At 37.4% G+C, this 21013-nt stretch overlaps 1 protein-coding gene and 13 non-coding genes across 14 annotated transcripts; 1 reads left to right on the top strand and 13 right to left on the bottom strand.

Moving 5' to 3' along the window:
- Positions 1-5824: 5824 nt before the first annotated feature.
- On the bottom strand, positions 5825-10674 carry pold3 (polymerase (DNA-directed), delta 3, accessory subunit). The gene is made up of 12 exons (XM_041991372.1): positions 10548-10674; positions 10016-10071; positions 8606-8705; positions 8470-8509; positions 8191-8323; positions 7828-8083; positions 7640-7706; positions 7270-7414; positions 7061-7164; positions 6617-6696; positions 6456-6534; positions 5825-6273 (listed from the first exon to the last, which is right to left on the bottom strand). The coding sequence occupies exons 1-12, from the start codon at positions 10602-10604 to the stop codon at positions 6068-6070; spliced, it is 1323 nt and encodes a 440-aa protein (XP_041847306.1). The 5' UTR covers positions 10605-10674; the 3' UTR covers positions 5825-6067.
- Positions 10675-12815: 2141 nt separating this feature from the next.
- On the top strand, positions 12816-12907 carry trnar-ucu. Its single transcript is given in 2 exon segments — positions 12816-12852; positions 12872-12907. It is a non-coding gene; the product is annotated as a tRNA-Arg (tRNA).
- An 863-nt stretch (positions 12908-13770) lies between these two features.
- trnar-ucu lies at positions 13771-13861 on the bottom strand. The gene is given in 2 exon segments: positions 13771-13806; positions 13825-13861. It is a non-coding gene; the product is annotated as a tRNA-Arg (tRNA).
- Positions 13862-13977: 116 nt separating this feature from the next.
- On the bottom strand, positions 13978-14068 carry trnar-ucu. Its single transcript is given in 2 exon segments — positions 13978-14013; positions 14032-14068. It is a non-coding gene; the product is annotated as a tRNA-Arg (tRNA).
- Positions 14069-14175: 107 nt separating this feature from the next.
- Positions 14176-14266, bottom strand: trnar-ucu. The gene is given in 2 exon segments: positions 14176-14211; positions 14230-14266. It is a non-coding gene; the product is annotated as a tRNA-Arg (tRNA).
- A 108-nt stretch (positions 14267-14374) lies between these two features.
- On the bottom strand, positions 14375-14465 carry trnar-ucu. Its single transcript is given in 2 exon segments — positions 14375-14410; positions 14429-14465. It is a non-coding gene; the product is annotated as a tRNA-Arg (tRNA).
- Positions 14466-14581: 116 nt separating this feature from the next.
- trnar-ucu lies at positions 14582-14672 on the bottom strand. The gene is given in 2 exon segments: positions 14582-14617; positions 14636-14672. It is a non-coding gene; the product is annotated as a tRNA-Arg (tRNA).
- A 108-nt stretch (positions 14673-14780) lies between these two features.
- On the bottom strand, positions 14781-14871 carry trnar-ucu. The gene is given in 2 exon segments: positions 14781-14816; positions 14835-14871. It is a non-coding gene; the product is annotated as a tRNA-Arg (tRNA).
- A 315-nt stretch (positions 14872-15186) lies between these two features.
- On the bottom strand, positions 15187-15277 carry trnar-ucu. Its single transcript is given in 2 exon segments — positions 15187-15222; positions 15241-15277. It is a non-coding gene; the product is annotated as a tRNA-Arg (tRNA).
- Positions 15278-15385: 108 nt separating this feature from the next.
- Positions 15386-15476, bottom strand: trnar-ucu. The gene is given in 2 exon segments: positions 15386-15421; positions 15440-15476. It is a non-coding gene; the product is annotated as a tRNA-Arg (tRNA).
- A 108-nt stretch (positions 15477-15584) lies between these two features.
- trnar-ucu lies at positions 15585-15675 on the bottom strand. The gene is given in 2 exon segments: positions 15585-15620; positions 15639-15675. It is a non-coding gene; the product is annotated as a tRNA-Arg (tRNA).
- A 116-nt stretch (positions 15676-15791) lies between these two features.
- Positions 15792-15882, bottom strand: trnar-ucu. The gene is given in 2 exon segments: positions 15792-15827; positions 15846-15882. It is a non-coding gene; the product is annotated as a tRNA-Arg (tRNA).
- Positions 15883-15990: 108 nt separating this feature from the next.
- trnar-ucu lies at positions 15991-16081 on the bottom strand. Its single transcript is given in 2 exon segments — positions 15991-16026; positions 16045-16081. It is a non-coding gene; the product is annotated as a tRNA-Arg (tRNA).
- A 116-nt stretch (positions 16082-16197) lies between these two features.
- Positions 16198-16288, bottom strand: trnar-ucu. Its single transcript is given in 2 exon segments — positions 16198-16233; positions 16252-16288. It is a non-coding gene; the product is annotated as a tRNA-Arg (tRNA).
- Positions 16289-21013: the final 4725 nt, after the last annotated feature.

The raw sequence follows: 21013 nt of genomic DNA, 5'->3' as shown, positions 1-21013 counted from the left end.
CCAGTAAAAATGTGAAAGACTTGATGTAAATGATGTAATATTGCCTTCTGTTTGTGAATAATATTGCAGGTGGATCTGGTATGAGTAAAATTTAAATATTTGACAGCTCAAGGTATTTCATCACATTTGTTGTAAGCCTGGATTGCTTTGTCATTAATTTGTTGTTTAAAAAAAAGGAAAAATAAATATAATTTGAGGACAGTTTGTGGTTTGAATTCGTACCTTATGGAGATTGCAAGACGCTGGAGGATATCTACCATGATGTTGTGTCTCAGTTCAGCTCTGAATGTTTTTGCTAAATGTTTAGTAAGTTTGATAAAGCTTCATGGCACTGGAGGAACTGACACAATTTCTTTGTTTTCGTGCTGTGGGAGATGTGTTTATCTGATTTGCTTTAAGGGAAATATTTGGAACACTGCTGCCTTTGTTTCAGCCAGCAGGAAATATACTGTACCGTAACTGTAGCCTGTGACTCAGCTGTCCTCAGGACTGTACACTGTGGAAGCTGCAGCTGTGGGATCTCCTCTTAAATAAAAATGCATCATGTCTGACCTCGTTCAACAGATGCCATAATGGCGCAAAAGCCAAACCACGAGTGGCTGAACACATTTTCAGGCCACTCCCTGAAACACTGAAGGATATCCTTTTTCATAGACTGCTTTGCTAATCCAAATACCAGTTTCACTGGCCCACTTCTGTGTTCACAGAGGGAGCAAAAGGGTGTGGTGCTGCTGTGTGAGCTAACAGGGTAGTTAGAATATCACTGAGCAACAAGTCCCCATGGACCACACTGTGTCGGTCCTCATCTGTGGGAGTGTCAGAATTAAATAAGAGCTAAATATTTACCAAAAATTAAAAGCAAATGGTTAATTTATAACACTGCCGCTTCCACCTAAACCCCCTCAACTGTGTAGCAAAAAGCTCAGCATCCAGCTAAGCCTATTATTTGACAGCTGTGTCTTGCTTATTACAGTCATGTAGCGTGTATATTTATTCTCATTATGAATGCAATAAGCTGCAGTGAGTTTATGAGTGCTGACAAATGGGATAAATAACCACTTCATCTTTGTCACCTCCACAGCGCTATTCTCAGATTAAAGGTCAACATGATTTCCTTCAAAATGTGACTGTGTGAAGTCAGTGTTAAAAACAAGCCCTCGAGAAGTTCAAGCTGAAAATAGAGTAACTATCATGTGTAATGAGGAACCTCCAGGTGTTTTAAAAACAAGTACAGAAGCACTCTGCTAGAAGCAAGTCATTGTAAAGTTTATTAGCAGACTCAAGTCCATATGATTCACAAATAAAATACATATAAAACACACAACTAGTAAATAAATAAGTACATAAAAAACACAGATCACCTAAACTACATACAGACATTTCATCCAGTGCATCCTTAAACTGGATGAGTAACGGGCACAACTCTGGAGGGGATCTGAGAGAGCCACCACAAGTGCATTTGTGGAGACATCCAGGCGCTGCAAGAACTTATACATATAATTCCTCAACAGCGCCTCATTCATTCAGTGTTTTTTTTTATATATATATATATAAATAAGAATCAGAATTATCCATGACAACTCGTTCTCCTTGTCTCCTCCTGTTCAACATATGTTTTATTTTTGTATGATAAATTGTTTTTATGAAACTACACTGAATATTGGAATCCATTCTGAGCAATAAATCTTTAATTTCTTACCAAAAAAAAAAATCTATGACTTTTATGTAAATAATATGTTATAGAAACCTCAGGTGGAAGGGCCAAAGAAAGCCTTTTACACAGAAAGATGTGTACAATGAGAAGCGTAGTTACAACCAGAGAGTCTCAGTCAGTGTCTGTGTGTGACTGCAGGTGATTTATAATGAGATGTAAAACAACAATGCTTCAGGAGTCAGAGTAGCCGTTCGCCAGTTGGGGCACCACTGGCCAGACCCCTCCGTCAACATGGCAATGTGTTCATGTAATTTCATACTATCTTTGATCTGGAAGTAATAGAAGAGACCAAGAACAATAAAGAGTACTCACCAGGAGCTTGAGTGCATGTTGCTTGAAATTAATTTATTAATTAATTTTAAAAAAGTAGATTTAGTTCTCCAATTCAGTAATGAAACTGGTACTGGTTTGACACCAGCATGTGACATATAGATCAGCCCAAAAATGACATAAATTTACTAGCATTACGAAAGGTGATTAACCTTTATATCTATATCTATATCCATATGGCCATTTCTGCACCATATTAAAAGATAGACATTCAGCAAATCATTACTTTCACTGCAGATGATTCTTGTTTAATTTACTTAACTGGCCATTTGCAAAATGTCAAAAGATTTTGAGAAACACCGACCACACTGCAGGTTCCCAGAGCCCAACTTGACTACATCAATTAATCATGGCTCACATTAATCATTCAGAGCTTACAGAAAAAAAATCATTAATACAAAAGCTGAATCTATAGTTAATTTGCTTTTGCAGGCTAAGTTGCTTCTTAATGTTGCTCAAAAAATCTTTCACTCTTTTTATATTTTTAACTTTCAGATGAAAAGTTGCATCTAAACTGTGACCTATTTGATAGTTTGAGGTGTCTGAACTGTCCAGCCGGCCACAGTGGCGGTGCTATGAGAACAGAGGGTAAACAAAATTAAATAAAACAAAAGTTACTTTAGAGAAATTGTAATATTGTAGTAGAATCTATTTATCTAAGAATGATAAATAATTAATAATTTATTCACAGTGAAATCTCGTTCAGGAGAGAGATGGTTGCAGGCAGTACAATTTCCTGTACCTCTCTGTCTTGCAGCATACTCGAAGAAGCCTCTGTCTGAACACACTCTGTTGTTTCCTCACTGTGTTTGTGAAGAATTGTCCATTATTTTCAGCAGCTTGTGCAGCATTCTTCTCTGGACAATCAGCTCCAGCAGCTCCAGAGTTGTTATCCTCAGGACAAAACCAACCTTCTTGATCAATTTGTTTAGTTTCTGTAAGTCTCTGGCTCGGATGCTGCTGCCTCAGCAGATGGCTGCAAAGCTGATTGCATTTTTCAACACAAGTTTAACAGACGATATGCAAAGTTTTACTCACGTATTGAAGGATCTCAGCTTCCTCAAAAAGCTCTTATTAGATGATGAAAAACAAAAGCAGTTAATGTCTTTTGAATATAGAATTTTTTAGTACTATATTGAATCAGGAAATGATAACTCTGGAGATTTAAAATTTAAAATAAAAGTCAGTCTTGAAAGATCAAAGCATAAAATTTTGATGAAGACCAAATTTAAACCAAATCTGCACAATAGTCCAGCCATGACAATAACTGCAGGTCTTTAACATTATTAAAATGTTTAAATCCGTTAAGTGAAACCAGGTGTTTAGATTCAGATGCATTGCAGCTATTTGCAAACAGACAGTTTTTTTTCATCAACTCAGTACAGACATTGAAGAGAGATAAGTAGAATTTATTCAAAAACAGAAAATACCCAATAAACAAGTGCTGGCATTATTTTAAAAATGTTCCTTAAAGAAACAAAATGCAAATGTCCAGAGTTCAAATTACCTGAATTAACCAGCAAATGATAGTTTGACTTGAATTTTAAAAGGAGATTGTTTCCAGATTATTTTCTCAGAGGTAAAAGACACAGTCCTAAATTCACCTTGTAATTCTTGGGCAGAGGTCTTTTGTCTGCTAACAGGAAACAAAGTGGAGAGAGAGATTTTTTTTTTCAGTCCCCAAGGCTCTGGAACAACCTGCCTGAGGAAATCAGGTTGTCTGAGTCAGTGCATGACACTTCTTGCAGCATATTGTTATTTCACAGCTTTTTCCTGATTTTCAGTCATAGTTTTAATTTGACTTTTGCTATTGGCTTATTATAATTGCTGATTTTGATTGTCTTGGCCTGTTGTTTATTTCATTGGTTGCCCTTTAAAGTATTTTGTAAAATATGTTTAAAAAAGTAATGCATAAAGATTATTATGATGAGAGATGTCTGATAACACAATAAAAAAAACAAACTTTCCAAAGTTATCCTAATTTCTATAGTTCAAGTTTCACTGTCAAACAATGACCTTTAAATAAAACTGCAGTCACATTAAAGATGAATTTCAACATTTATTTAAGCTTCAAATAAAATCTATTTATTGATTAAAGGTAAAATTTATAGCTAAATCATGTAAATGATTTTTAGCAGAACTGTATTTAAACCATTTTTCAAACAAAAATTGGATGTCAGTTGTTTTTTATACTAAAGTTTTACCAGATTTGGCAAATAGCCCAACTCAGAAGTGATTAAACTTTGATGGAGATCCAAACTTTTTTTAAAAAAAATTCAGACTTGGTGGCTGTTTGGGGTCTTGCATTGCTTGTCCCTTTGTGGTTCAGCCAGCCCAGTTTTCAATCCCACAGAAAAACAACCAGTTTTCAAAGGATTTCATTGTCTTCAGCACCTTCTCAGACACATAAATGTAAGAATAAAATGTCAGGAACGGATCAAGTAGTCTGGATTTATCAATATTTGGCTTTCTTCTTCGTTTGATATGATTCAACTAAATTCTATATTCTAGAAAATAATCAAACACCAGGGACGGCACAAAACTGAGTCAGTGAACCCAGGGAGAGTGGGTGGGTCTGTTTCCAGGCTTTGTCTAAGGGGAGCCCCACAGTCTGACTTTGAAAACCTGATGTTGAGACTTACCAAATAAAACCTAAAGCTACAGATGCTAAATACTTCCACCTGCCCCTTTATTAGGTACACCTTGCTAGTACTGGGTTGGACCTCCTTTTGCCTTCAGTACAACCGTAATTCCTGGTGTCATAGATTCTACAAGTTGTTGGAAACATTCCTCAGAGATTTTGCTCCATATTGACATGACAGCATCACACAGTTGCTGCAGGTTTATCGGCTGCATCCATGATGAGAATCTCCTGTTCCACCACGTCCCAAAGCTGCTTTATTGGATTGAGATCTGGTGACTGTGGAGGCCATTGGAGTCCAGTGAACTCATTGTCATGTTCTAGAAAGCAGTTAGAGATGATTTGAGCTTTGTGACATGGTGCATTATCCTGCTGGAAGTAGCCATCTGAAGATGCCACACTGTGGTTATAAAGGGATGGACATGGTCAGCAGCAAAACTCAAGCAGGCTGTTATTTTAAACAAAAACCGCTAAGGGCCCCACAGTGCTCCAAGCAAATATCCCCCACACCATTACATCACCAGCAGCACCCTCAACTGTTGTTACTGAACAAGATGGATCCAAGTTTTCATGTTGTTTACATCATTCTGAGCCTACCATCGGAATGTGGAGCTGAGATTCATCAGACCAGCTACGTTTCTCCATCTTCCATTGTCCAGTGTCGGTGAGTCTGTGTGAATTGTAGCCTCAGTTTCCTGTTCCTAGCTGACAGGAGTGTCACCCGGTGTGGTCCTCTGTAGCCCATCTGCTTCAAGGTTGGATGTGAACAGTCTCTTTAAACCCTAGAGATGGTTGTGCATTAAAATCCCAATAAATCAGCAATTTCAGAAATATTCAGACCAACGACCATGCTACGTTTGAAGTCTCTTAAATCCCTTTTCTCCCTCATTCTGATGCTCAGTTTGAGCATCAGCAGGTTGTCTTGACCATGTCTGCATGACTAGATGTAAATTACTGCCATCTGATCGGCTGATCAGATACAGCATTTATGTTACGAAGTGATTCAACCAGTGTACCTAAAATAGTGGCCAGTTAGTGTACAGTTGTATAATTTAAAGAAATTTTGAACATTTTTAACAGCATGTTTTTATTGAATCATTATAGGTCTTAACAGAAGACTGACTTAGTCAAACCTGGCCATAGATGACAGGAAAAAAATGTTCACTTTTTAATATTTATTGAACAACACATATTCACAGATGATAATAGAAAAAGCTAAAGTAAAATGTAATCCTGAACTGGATTTGTCTGTATGTTCAAGACTTTTTGCAAGGTGTGTTTCTCTCGTCTAAACGGTATTTGAGCCGAGTCAATTGTCTCAAGACGCTTGCAGCAGTGCTCGTCGCTCTTCACAGCCAGTAGGTGTCCAACGTCGTCTCTTGTTACTTCTTTTGGAAAAATCCCATAATGGAAGCCTGTTTAGTTCCTTTGTTCGAGCTTGCTGGAGGTTTCTTCTGACTCTTCTTCTCGCCTTCTTTGCCATTCAGTGGTAGTTTTGCTTTGAGAAGCTCTCTTGAAGCTTGTTTGGTGGCTTGGAAATCCTCTTCTGTCTCAGAGTAAGATTCACTCTCGTAGCCTTTTTCTGTCACTGTGGAAAAGACCACAGAGATATAAAAAAAAGTTTAAGCTGAAAACTTATACATTTTTAAAGGTAGTAAATTCTTTTACTTCTTTGACCAGATAGATCTTTATAAGCACCTAAGTTGTGTCAAATACTGCGTACTAAAATCCTAACATGAAAATGAGGTTTTAGTTCATCTGTTTTCATACCGATGCATCCTTCTTCGTCCACAAAGGTTCGAGACTTCAGGACCCGTCTTCTCTTCCTTACCCTTGTTTCTGAAGTCTCCTGTAAAAAAAGGGCCATTAGGGGAATTAATAAATATTTTCTACCACACAGTTCTGACTTGAACACAGCCAAAAACACTTACATGTGAAGATTGAATTGTCTCAAATGTCTTTTCAGGACTTTGTTGTTTTGATTCCATCTGCTGAGGAGAATCTGGAATTACTGTAAAAGGGAACAAACATCAGTGTTCCTCCACCTTTATATAAAGTTCATTTTATCCTCTCCTCTTTACATTGTGCATGACCACCACACCAATGCCAGAAGCCTAGGGGAAACACGGTCTATAATTACTCTTCAGAAGTTTGGAAATTTCTCCTCCTTGATAATCCATATTCCCCCTCAAGGAGTCTAATTTTCTGGATTTATAAGAGGGATAAATTTGAAGATAATCTTCACAAAGTGTAATTATGTTAAAAATGACATATTTTAGGGAAGCTGAGGAGCTCAACTGTGTCAGTGGGTATCTACAGAGACGGGAACTGTTGCAACATTATGGAAGAATAAGTAATAAAATAAAAAAATTAACCATCTTCATCACTGCTGTCTGGTTCTGGTCTCTTGATCCTTCGTCTCTTTTTCTTCTCCATTTTCTCCTCCTCACTGTCAGAGTCTTCTATCCGCTTGGTTTTGCTTTAGTTAAAAAAAAAAAAAGTGAGCACCTTTCATGACCATTTTAAAAACCTTAAGCTTCTCATGTGCAACAGATCTCAACCATCAATATAAACACACACACACCTCCTGGAGTCTTTCTTTGTGCTGTTTTGTGGCTGCACGGCTGCAGCTTCTTGCTTTTCTTCGGGCTGTGAACTCTGACGTTGCTGCTCTGCTGTGGAAGATGACGGAGCAGCTTCTTCCTCCTTTACAGGTTTGTCAGTTTTTTCTGGAAAAGGGAGGAAAAATGAATCATTTGAAAAGTTAAGAGACAAGTCAGTTTCTATTTTATTTCCATTATTTTAAACTTATGTTCTTTTCTTTATTGACAACAGCTTGAAAGGAAAAGGGATCCAGCACATCTGATCCATGCCGACATACTGATAGAATAACGTCTGATAGCCAGCCTTGGTCTGTCATTTACAACCTGTTCTTGACAGCGAATGTCACTCACTTGTTTGATTCACAAAAAAGTTCATTGGATTGGCTTTAACGGCCGGCTTGCTTTTAGGAACATCCACCTAAAATAGAAAACACAATTAAAAATGAACAAACAAAACAAACACACAAAAAAACATCAAGAGCAACTTTTTTATTTCCCTTGAAAGCAACTAACTATAAGAACAGGACACAAAGGCATACCACAGGTGGATCTTCCTTCCGTTCAGAGTTAATTTCTTTTCCATTATCTTGATTCTTTGGCATGGATTTAATTGAAAACATTCCCATGATGCCTTTTGGAGGCTTGGTCGATGGTTTGGAAGCCAGACTGGCATCTCCGTTCATTCCAGACTTTTTGTTTTCAGGCTCACATATAGGAGCCCGCTGCATCTCCCGCACCTGCTGCAGCTCCACAGAAGACATGGGCACAGCACCAGCACATCGGATTGCGCTGTATCTGCAAAATAAAGGAAATAAATGCCTTAGCATTTCCATGCATGAACTGCATCTTTTATTAAACAATTTTCCCAGAGAAAAACTTTGGTAGAGTAAATACTGTCATACCTGCTGCAGTTCTTCAGATGGTCTTTTACAGCATCATAGTCGACGCTGTAAAGTGGAGCGCTGTCTTTCAGCAAAGCTTTCTGTACACTGTAGACATGAATGCTCACTACCAAGCTCATCTTTGCTTTGAATTCTGCATAAGAATACATATTAAACATCTAATGCATGATTTGGAAATCAAACTGGCATCAAATCAGTGTTTAATAATGGGAATTTTTAAACTGAATAACAAAGTAATTTGCATGCTATGTCATGCAAGAAGAAGTAATATTTACACACCTTCCAGCTGGTCTTCTCTTACAACTGACACCTTATGACACTGAAAAGCAAACACAAAACCAAACAAAACATAATGAAAAAGAAATTAAGTGATTGGAAAAGTGCAGTCAGGGCTAGAGTAGTTTTTGTTCCTCACCGTTTGACCATTGTCCACAAACTTTCCTGATACAAGATAGGTGGCATGGAGCTGAGGTGAGCTCTCCTTCCTCTTGTGGTCCAGGTAATGGTAAAGCATCCTGAAAGCACATTTAACAGGCATTTAACTGAGAACAGACTGCATGGTTTACTAAGTCTCAGGGTTTCCGCTACATGTAAATGATCATGGTGCACCGCCACGGCAAAATAAAAGCCGCCATGCCTTCAGATTAATGACTTTTTTCCCCACAGGTGTTACAAATGTAAATTATATTGCATGGATAGATCCATATGAACATAGTCTATATTTGTGCACATTTAGGGACCATAATAAGAGAGTAAAATTGTACTCAGAAAATGTGACACTGCCCTGCAAATAGCTTAATTTTGAAAAACGCACAAGTCTCAACTTCCTGTCTAGTTCTATTGCTGCTTGCTCGAGAGTGGCGCCAAAGAAGTGCCAGAGCAGAGTAAAACTCGTCACATAGTCCAGAAGTAGTAAGAACTTCTAAAGGTTGCAAGAGCAAGAAAAAAAAGTCGGTTTTGGAGAGGTGTAAAATCAGTGACCCATCCGAATCTGTGACCACAGGGGGCGATAGCGTACATTCTCTACATGTACGTCTTAGAAGACGAGGAAAGTCTTGAAAATACTTGTAATTAAGTCTGAGTTCATTATAATGCAGGTACAGTAAAGTCATACATTCTGACGGCTATCAGAAACAGTGACTTCTGTGATCCTTGCTATGTCAGGGTCATATAAAAGAGTCCAGACTATAAGAGGGGTGACTAAGTCACCATTTCTGATAGCCATCAGAATGTGACTTTATTATTATTTATAATGAACCCAAAGAAATAGAGACAGCCAATGCAGTCTTCAATCATAATAAAATAACTAGAACAACAGATGCACTATTGGTGTTCTGACATCAGTTGGTGAGTGTGCCACCTGTGCCTTTACGTGCAATGAACAATTGACCACTGTTATTTTATATTTAATGTGAAACTTTGTCCGTGGCAGGGCGAGGTTGTGCACACAGTGGTGTCTGTCCTTAATACTGAATATGATGTATACATTTTTATACATTCTCAGCAACTCGATCTGCTGTTCATTAAATAAGTCTCATAAAAAGACTAGTGGAGGAGAGAAAAGTGAACAGGCAGAGCAGGAGAGAGCAGCAGGGAAGCTGTGGCCAAGTTTCTGTATGTATGGTGCATGAAAAATGACAAGGAGGGGGAAAAAATATTGTGCTCTCGGCCTAGAAAATTGTGCCATTTGATCCTTTCTATCAGGTTTTGATTCCTCGTCATACACAACAGTAAAGTAAAATCATTTCTTAAAATATTCACACGTTTTAAGACTGAAAGGATAATATTTTTTAGTTTTTGTACACAGCGAAGCAGAATTACTCACTGTTTTGCTGTGTTGACATGGACTCCGAGAGTGAGACTCAGCCATTTATACGTTACCTGTTAAAGAGAAAATACAAGATAGGCAATGACCTAAATCAATATTCTAATGTCAATATACTTTCTTGTCTTTATTATTTTAATTCGGCTTTATGATAAACGTTTAACATGTGATTCTTGTTCAAGTTTAACCGAACCAAGTTCAACGCAAGGTATCTGTTACATGCGCTAGCTGAAACCACGCACCTGCTTAAAATAAAACACGGGTATATCAGTATTACACTCCTTAGGTTACAAAATTCATTAGCCGAATCACCCAAAAGTTCTCAATAAATGTTGGTAAATCATAATAATGTCGCTTTATAAGCTAATATTGTCGGTAAAGCTAAATAACACCGAACAGACAGATTTGCGAACGAAAATCAACGGCTAAATATATCGAGGCTAGCGTGAGTTCTAACGTTTAAATCTAACATTAACTCCAGCAGAAAAAGCTAAACACAAGAGGACAAGACGATAGTTAAAGGCAAATTTACTATTTTGTTGTGGTCGTTGACAAATTCGTCAATATTATCCAAATAGAGCTCATCCATCTTCCAGGATCTTCTTTTAAAGCGAGCGTTTAGTTAAACTAATTCAACTGCGCGGGAAGGCTGTTTATTTACTTCCGGTTAAATGTCACGTGCATGCACATTTTTCCGGTGAATAAGTAGCTTCTGCTGGCCTCTACAGGTCAACACAGGCTATTGCTTGAACTTAACACAGAGTGCCAATGACACCTTCTTAAAATTCAAGATGGAAGACTTAATAATTCTGTAAATCAATAGATCAATAAATAAATAAAAAACATAAACCTTTCCTTTTAAACAACTCCCTAATATTTATTAAAGGAGTGCACAGCAGGTATAACAGTTGCCGCCAGTCAAAATCTGTGACGCCATGGCAATGCTTGTAATCCTCGCTGCAAACCAATTTTCCTATAGTGGACAATAAAGTTATTTCATACTTAATTTCCTATTCTGTGGGAACATTATCAGTGAAATGTCTAATTCCCTGAAAATTAATATTTCAGTAATTTACATAATATGATTAACTAATACTGTAATGCGAAAACAATGCTGAGAAGTAAAACACATTATTTGAAATATTACTAAAGTGAAATGCACAAGTACAGAATAATATATATGGATATTTCCCAGATGATACAAATGTGTATAATCTGGAAACATTTTTTAAATGAATAAATACAATAAATATTTATAAAAATAAAATAAAATAAAACCACATATTATCATCATTAATTAAATACATTATTCTTAAGAAACAGACTACTGTTGTATTTTGACATATCACCGAATTAGACTGTTTTTCATGCAATAACACAATATTTAAGTTTTGCAATATTTAAGTTATTGTATATATTTAGCATGTTTTATGGCTTCAACATTTATAAAAACAGAGACAAACTATTTAATTTTCCAAATAGTAAAACAAGTTGTAACAGAAAGCAAAAATCACATTCAAAATCCCAAAACTAAGAAATGTGTTTAATCTTTGCACCACAAAGAAAGGATATATTTTATTATATGAGCATTTAATATTGAAACATACTCTAGAATCTATAATCTGCCAGATAAAGGCACTCTGTGTACACAGTGGATCAGTTGCACATAATCTCATTAAAAGTGAATGACAGGCTCTTCAAATTTATACTGAAGTGGATTGTTTTTAATGACTGCAAAATAAATACATTTTAAATATTAAGAGTAAAAGAAAAAAGCATTTCTGGACATATAAAAAAACAAAAACAAACAAACAAAAAAGTTCACATACCGATAATTGTGTTGCATACTCAGCCATACATTTCTCATTCACTCCTCTTCTATAAATAATCCTTGTCATACAGAATTTTTACAAGCATCATCTTTAATGTGCTTTAAAATGAGAAACCCAACAGGCCAAGTGGAAATGGAAAAGAAAAAGTTTCCACATCTCTGACAGATTAGCAGGAAATCATCATCAAAAAGTTTGTACAATTTTTTTTTATTATTTTGATGATCTGCTGCTGTGACATAGATATTCAGAGTGAATTGTTTTCACTGAAGTTAAAAATGTTAACACAATGATTATATACTTCAATTAATCTACTAATTTCTACAAGCAAGATTAGAGATTAGATCATGAAAATGTGTATTTTTTAAACATGTCTGAGAACAGCTAAAAGAACATCAAATTAATTACTTAAGGTTGAGAGAGCAGAGTCTCATTGGGGGTTCCAACCTGTGTGTGGAAAACAATAATGATGATGGGACTCCAGGTGCTTCATTCATGCTCCCATTATAATGTGTCAGTGGTTCCTTTCCATCCAGGCAGAAAGCCAAAGATTGATTTGTAGAAAATGAAACAACCTTCTCAACCTCCATCATATCATAGAGGAATAATAACAACTGCCCTTTGATCCCCGAGTGGTGAAGTTCATGACTTCAGCATGTGGGGGTCTGCATGAGAGATCTCCAATAACCCAACCCCTGTAAAATGAAAAGAGAATTTTAATTTTAGAAAAAAGTCTTTCAGGTTGATTGCTCAGTGGTAGATTACATTACCAAACTAACATTAAAAAGTAGGAAAGGGCTCAAAACACAGAGGATGTGAATGTTTTAATAATACAAATATTTTATTGTGAATAGATTAAGTTATATAGACACAAAGCTGCTTACTACAACACAAATGTTCCCTCTGTCACCAAGGGCTGTAGAATAAATAGCCCAGACCAAACAGCTGTCAAGTGACACCAGCAATATGAGGGCTCTGTGGCACAATGGCTAGTGCATTGGACTTCTAGTTACCTGCTTGAGATGGTATTCAAAGGTTGTGGGTTTGAGTCCCACCAGAGTTGTACTTTACCATCTTTCAAAGGGTTTTTTGCTCTCAGGTGATCTCATTATGTCTGTGAAAAGCATATATGATGCACGGGTGTAAAATTAGGTAGGACTAGTCCTAAGTTTCTGAACTCAGAGATAAGCCACTACAAGGCTTTCTGATATAACTGGCTGTTCCTGCTTCCCACAACATTATACAGACTTCTAAAGGCAATTTGTTTCAAAAGACTTCCTTCAAGGTTTTACTAAGTTAAATATTTTATTAGTGGATTTCTTGTCCTGTGGGATTAAATGCCATTTTTGTGATGTTGATGTTTGTATTGTATTAAATATGTGGCTCAAACTACATTCTTGTCTGGACAATATTGATGCAAAAAAGCCAAATGTCTTTAACTCATGACATTACAGAAATCATAAAAACAAAAAACCTTGATGTGAGTCCCTGATAAGATATTTTGGATCATAAAATTTTGCTTGTTTAGTTTTTTTTATTCACTCTTTAATGCATGACAATACAAATAAATTTACATCATGTGTTAAAGAATATTTAGACGGACCCTACTGTATGCAAGTATAAATCCAGCTTAAATATTCATCTCTCTTCTTGTGAAACCTTGGTTCTCGTCCTAAAAGTTTTAGATGCTTTCCTTTTCCAATATACCTAATTCAAATGAATGACTCACTGTGCAGATTCGTGATATCTTGTTGGATCCATTCAATTTGAATCAAGTGAGTTGGAGCGTCAAAAACTTGCCGGACTGTGGCCCTTGAAGATTCAGGGATCCAAAACTACCTTAAAGGAAGCTGCATAACAGGCTCTGCAATGATGTATAAGTGCATATATCTGGCATGAAGATATTGCTTTTTGTATGTAAAGGAACGACTCTGATGGGACTCGAACCCACAACCTTTGAATACCTTCTTAGATACTTACTAGAAGTCCAATGCGCTGTCCATTGCGCCACAGAGCCACGGAGCCAACAACTAGCTAGCATAATTCTCCAAAGGCTGCTAACCAGTTGGGCATAGAAAGGAGACTGGAAGGAAAGTGTTGGCATGAAGATATTGCTTTTTGTATGTAAAGGAACGACTCTGATGGGACTCGAACCCACAACCTTTGAATACCTTCTTAGATACTTACTAGAAGTCCAATGCGCTGTCCATTGCGCCACAGAGCCAACAACTAGCTAGCATAATTCTCCAAAGGCTGCTAACCAGTTGGGCATAGAAAGGAGACTGGAAGGAAAGTGTTGGCATGAAGATATTGCTTTTGTATGTAAAGGAACGACTCTGATGGGACTCGAACCCACAACCTTTGAATACCTTCGTAGATACTTACTAGAAGTCCAACGTGCTGTCCATTGCGCCACAGAGCCAACAACTAGCTAGCATAATTCTCCAAAGGTTGCTAACTAGTTGGGCATATAAAGGAGACTGGAAGGAAAGTGTTGGCATGAAGATATTGCTTTTTGTATGTAAAGGAATGACTCTGATGGGACTCGAACCCACAACCTTTGAATACCTTCTTAGATACTTACTAGAAGTCCAATGCGCTGTCCATTGCGCCACAGAGCCACGGAGCCAACAACTAGCTAGCATAATTCTCCAAAGGCTGCTAACCAGTTGGGCACAGAAAGGAGACTGGAAGGAAAGTGTTGGCATGAAGATATTGCTTTTTGTATGTAAAGGAACGACTCTGATGGGACTCGAACCCACAACCTTTGAATACCTTCTTAGATACTTACTAGAAGTCCAATGCGCTGTCCATTGCGCCACAGAGCCAACAACTAGCTAGCATAATTCTCCAAAGGCTGCTAACCAGTTGGGCATAGAAAGGAGACCGGAAGGAAAGTGTTGGCATGAAGATATTGCTTTTTGTATGTAAAGGAACGTCTCTGATGGGACTCGAACCCACAACCTTTGAATACCTTCTTAGATACTTACTAGAAGTCCAATGCGCTGTCCATTGCGCCACAGAGCCACGGAGCCAACAACTAGCTAGCATAATTCTCCAAAGGCTGCTAACCAGTTGGGCATAGAAAGGAGACTTGTAGGAAAGTGTTGGCATGAAGATATTGCTTTTTGTATGTAAAGGAACGACTCTGATGGGACTCGAACCCACAACCTTTGAATACCTTCTTAGATACTTACTAGAAGTCCAATGCGCTGTTTATTGCGCCACAGAGCCAACAACTAGCTAGCATAATTCTCCAAAGGCTGCTAACCAGTTGGGCATAGAAAGGAGACTGGAAGGAAAGTGTTGGCATGAAGATATTGCTTTTTGTATGTAAAGGAATGACTCTGATGGGACTCGAACCCACAACCTTTGAATACCTTCTTAGATACTTACTAGAAGTCCAATGCGCTGTCCATTGCGCCACAGAGCCAACAACTAGCTAGCATAATTCTCCAAAGGCTGCTAACCAGTTGGGCATAGAAAGGAGACTGGAAGGAAAGTGTTGGCATGAAGATATTGCTTTTTGTATGTAAAGGAACGACTCTGATGGGACTCGAACCCACAACCTTTGAATACCTTCTTAGATACTTACTAGAAGTCCAACGTGCTGTCCATTGCGCCACAGAGCCAACAACTAGCTAGCATAATTCTCCAAAGGTTGCTAACTAGTTGGGCATATAAAGGAGACTGGAAGGAAAGTGTTGGCATGAAGATATTGCTTTTTGTATGTAAAGGAATGACTCTGATGGGACTCGAACCCACAACCTTTGAATACCTTCTTAGATACTTACTAGAAGTCCAATGCGCTGTCCATTGCGCCACAGAGCCACGGAGCCAACAACTAGCTAGCATAATTCTCCAAAGGCTGCTAACCAGTTGGGCATAGAAAGGAGACTTGTAGGAAAGTGTTGGCATGAAGATATTGCTTTTTGTATGTAAAGGAACGACTCTGATGGGACTCGAACCCACAACCTTTGAATACCTTCTTAGATACTTACTAGAAGTCCAATGCGCTGTCCATTGCGCCACAGAGCCAACAACTAGCTAGCATAATTCTCCAAAGGCTGCTAACCAGTTGGGCATAGAAAGGAGACCGGAAGGAAAGTGTTGGCATGAAGATATTGCTTTTTGTATGTAAAGGAACGTCTCTGATGGGACTCGAACCCACAACCTTTGAATACCTTCTTAGATACTTACTAGAAGTCCAATGCGCTGTCCATTGCGCCACAGAGCCACGGAGCCAACAACTAGCTAGCATAATTCTCCAAAGGCTGCTAACCAGTTGGGCATAGAAAGGAGACCGGAAGGAAAGTGTTGGCATGAAGATATTGCTTTTTGTATGTAAAGGAACGACTCTGATGGGACTCGAACCCACAACCTTTGAATACCTTCTTAGATACTTACTAGAAGTCCAATGCGCTGTCCATTGCGCCACAGAGCCAACAACTAACTAGCATAATTCTCCAAAGGTTGCTAACTAGTTGGGCATAGAAAGGAGACTGGAAGGAAAGTGACAGGACTACTAACCATGAGGCACAACTCAGGCTAATTTCATTTTTCAAAGCTGTTATCCTTCTGTTTACATTTTTGTGGTTGGAGTTTAATTTTTTTTAATGATCAAGTCAGATTTTGAAAACAAAATGATTTTATAAATCAGACTTGCAATCATGTTCTTTTTTAGAACAAGTACCATTACTAGTTTAAGCTACGGCTAGCTTAAGGCTATTTCCTTGTTGTAAACTTCCCTCAATTAACCTGGCAAAAAACACATGAAATTCAAGACTTGAACACAAACATTTGGTTATCAGAGTAAAATGTTGTGATTATTTTTTTCATTTTAAAGGTCATGGACTGAATGTTTGTGAGCCAAAAGAGTCTACAGTTACTCCCACTGCATCACACAGTGACTCTTTTTAAGGAATGTAAAAGTTTTATTTAAATCGATTGAATATACAGTTTTTTTTTTTTTTGGTGCTCCTATTAACTGTGGTCAATTGTTACAATGGAAGAAGTATAAAATGGCCAGACTGGATCATGTTTTCTAAAAAGAAAATGGCAATTTCCAATGGTTACTGTAGTAACAACCCAAAACATGAATTAACATATAAGATAACTGATATTACTTCAGTCTGTGAACTGGTGTTTTTTTTTTAGTAAAGTAAAGTGTATTTGTATTTGTATTGGTTAACTCCAATAAAAACAATTAATGACATATAACTTTTCCAATGTGACACAGTTTGTTCTCACTATTTCTGCAGCAGTAAGTGTGATGCAGCTCTGAAGCTTTTGTTCACTGTGCTACAGTGACACTGATCAACCTAAACGTCAGTTTTGACATAAATATCAAACAGAAGGTACCAAGTACAGATAACTTTGTTCTTGTACTCAAGGTGGTGAGAAGCATATTGCCATTTTGCTCTCGCAACATTGATTTGGGAGTTCTTGTGGCTTGTTTTTGAGACATCAGCTGAGCATAATGTTTTTCATGTGTGGCATCTGAGAACAATTGTGTGTTTGGCTGGAAATTTAAAGTGGGCGTGGTTAATGTAGAAAAGCTGGAAGCAAGAATTTGTCATTTCCACTTTTCTGCTGGAAATGCAGTGAAGTTTGAAACAGGCATATCTTTTTACATACGTAAAGGGTGCATAAATTGGCCTCAAGCCAGCGATGTCCAGTTCCAATCCCCAAGAGCTGCTATCCAGTAGGTTTTAGATAATTCCTGCTTCAACATGCTTAACTGAGATTAATATATCGTTAACAGGCTAGGACAGAACTTGACAACAAGCTGTTGTGGAAATCCATAAAATTTTAATCAGGTGTGTTGGAATATCTAAAACTTACAGGATGGAAGCTCTCAAGGACCAACATTGGTGGATGCTCCTTTTATATCCAATGGGGACACCCTCACCTGTCACCAGTTCTTCTGCTGATGACTTTTCTAGTATGACATAACAGTGTTTCTGACATTAAAGTCTAGATTTCTGGGGACTTTCTGAATAAGTTTATTCTGGTCAGTTAAAACCCTAAAAATCTTCTAGTATCAATTTTGAAAAGTCAATTTTTCAAGTCTGGGAGAAATCTGGAATATTACTGGAATAGAACACCTACACCTACACAGATAAACATGCAAACGCAACACAGAGATGCCAAAGTCAAGATTCAAACCACAGGCCTTCTCACTGGAAGACAGCACTTTAATTATTATGCATTTTTGTGTGTATTGAAGATATTTGATTTACTATAAACAAATTAAGTGAAGTGGTGTTAAGCCACACCCCTGTCACACCAGAGTCACACTTGAGTGCCTTTATGCCCCTTTGGTTGGCTCAAATGCCTTTGAGGTGTGGCCTAATGGGTTAAAAGTAATCCAACCCTGCATATGAAAGAGATTCTGCCTAATATCTGTTCCCAGTTGTGATCCATAGGGTCTGTGGTCACCACCGCCGCTCAAACTGAAAGACTGTGTTTGGCTTATCTCTATTGCTCATTTTGCAGAGGATTTTATAATATATTATTGTGTTTTGCACAACTAATTCCCTGATTACATCACCAATGTTAATGTCTGTGTATGGCTGTTGATGTGGGGGTTTATTATCAGTTTCATTTTACTCTGCAAAACAAACAGTCAATATTGGACTTGTCAGTCCAGATAAGAAATTCAGTCTAAAGTTTTAAATTACAGATGTAATCTCTTTGTGAATCTCGCAAAGTGGCAGAATAACCGAGCTGTATTTAACAAGCTGCTTTGCATGAGCATAAAGATGTGTCATACTTGCAGGTGCTAATGAGACTCAGTGGTGTCTGCAGATGTCAACCAGACATATTTAGACAGTGCTGCAGTCACAGCAAGAATGAATGAGATCTTCTCGATATAGATATTTTAATGTTTTATCACTGATGGTAATTTTTAAAAATCTTTTCTAACAATGTACTTTAGTAAATTATTTCCCAGGCAAAAAAACCAAACAGTTGCAGAGATTAGTGAAAATGTACATATTTTCTAAATACAGATCAGGCACAATTGCAGACAGAAGCAGAAAAATTAAAGAATGTGGTAAAACAAAACAGTTAAACTATGTTTACATCTAAATTCTTTCTGGTTGTCCTGTCTCAAGTTAAAGGGAATGTATTATGTAAAAAATCACGTCTGTGAACGAGAGTAAGTCAGAGGGAACTTTTAGACAGCTACGCATACAGATATGTTAATATCATAAATCTGAGTTATTGTTTACATCCAGTGAGTAGTTTTCATTTGAATGAGTTTAATAACTATGTTCACTGGTGAAGAGATATTCATGAACAAGTTCACGTTCATCCCATATTTCACCTGGATTGGCAATGACGACAACAACAGCAGAGCCAGAGTCTTAGCACCATCTGCACCACTCATCATTACTTACTAAGCTACACAACAGCCTGTTGTGATTTGTAACCTCCAGAACATAGATATTCTGCCTGTGGTGCCCTGTGTTAGCAGCTGGAAATGGTGACAGCAACCAGGATGGAATATATCCCATATACCCAAGTGGACTTGATTGATAGAATATATCCCATATGCCTGAAGAAACATGGGCTGCACCTTCTGCATGCAATTTGTTGCAGAAAAAAATGTGTTGCTTTAATTTTGATTCTTTTTTTGTGTTTTAACTGTGTAATTTAGTCACTTTTGTATTGGCTGATGCCTGTCATGGCCAGTACTTCCATGTAAAGGATGTTCTTAATCTCATTTTTATAGGTTAAATAAAGGTTAAATAAATACATTTAAAAAATGGTTCTTTTATTTATCCCAACATAATAGACAGCAGGGTTGTAGGGCAGCTCAGCCTCCACCAGCAGCCAACATAAAATGAACAGACAGTGCTTATCTGCTACTCTGATAACCTGAATAACTTAATATATTAAAATATAACCTTCACACACTTATCCCATGGCCTCTCCTGAAATATTTAACTGGTGTTCTGGCCCAGGTGAGGCATTTCCCCCAAAACCCTGGACAGGACATAAGACAGAAGAGCAAACACATGATTTAATATTACCTTATACCTTATATTACCTTTATTATCTCAAACCACAGCGACTTATTTAATACAGAAGCTGAGTGGCATCCCAAACAAGACCCCTACGTCAAATGGATCATCTTAAGGCCATAGTCCTAATGTAAGACTTGAAAACTGTCAGTATCTACATAAATAAGGAGGATAAAATGTTTCCCAGCATTTTGCAGGTGAGAGGCAGGGAACACCCTGGACAGATCATCAGTCCATCTCAGGATATAGCACCCATATACCAAAAATCAGCTTCTCTCACATATATGGAGCCAAACTCGGATTTCTAATATGGCATGAGTAATAACTTTGTTGTTTATGTGTTAATGTGTATAAACATTAATGCTTTCATTTCACAGATTACTCTCTTTGCATCAACATGTTAATTTTGACAGCCCTGATAAAAATTCCCAATTTGAAAAAATGTAGGCTATATGTATATTTCCTTTTCAATGATCTGGGGGCCCCCTGAAACCATCTTGGGACTGTCATTTTGGAAAAAGACTGATTTAGATAAGAAGGACATTTTGTGTTACCTTAGTGCAAATCTATATAAGTGCAATTGTACACAAACTGCTCCCCAAAGTGCAATCTGTTACCTTTTTTACACATTAATGTAACAAAATACTTCGGAGTAGTTGAGGCTTTCGTTAAAAATACTTGTGCATTACAGCAGTTCCTCTTGTGGGAGACACACAGCTGATATATTTATGTATTTATAATATTGTGAAACTTTAACGTTCAGTTCAAAAACAAGGTTATTGAACTTAAAGCTCTGTGAAATAAAAATAGTGAAATAAAATTCCTTCACTTCACTCTTTTTAAACAGGGCACACAATTAGTGTTTCGAAATGACATCTTTGTGTTTATCCCATTTCATCTAACAGAGTAACAAATAAGAAACACTTGCCAGTACTGTCTCATTACTAACACCTAAGCACATTGTTAAAAATGTTGAGCAATTTTGTGTTTTTCATCATCCTGTAAACCATCTTAGCTGTTCAGCTAGAAAATAACAGTAAAGTCCCAGCCTTCCAGGACATATATATTTTGTCTGCATCCTTAACTTTATTATTATTTTTGCAGCTTCAGTGAAACTCAGAAGACATAAACCATATCAA

Source organism: Melanotaenia boesemani, chromosome 8 (genome assembly GCF_017639745.1).
Source record: "Melanotaenia boesemani isolate fMelBoe1 chromosome 8, fMelBoe1.pri, whole genome shotgun sequence".
NCBI lineage: Eukaryota > Metazoa > Chordata > Actinopteri > Atheriniformes > Melanotaeniidae > Melanotaenia > Melanotaenia boesemani.
Note: the sequence above shows the minus strand (reverse complement) of the source record. Positions and strands in the feature narration are given on the sequence as shown.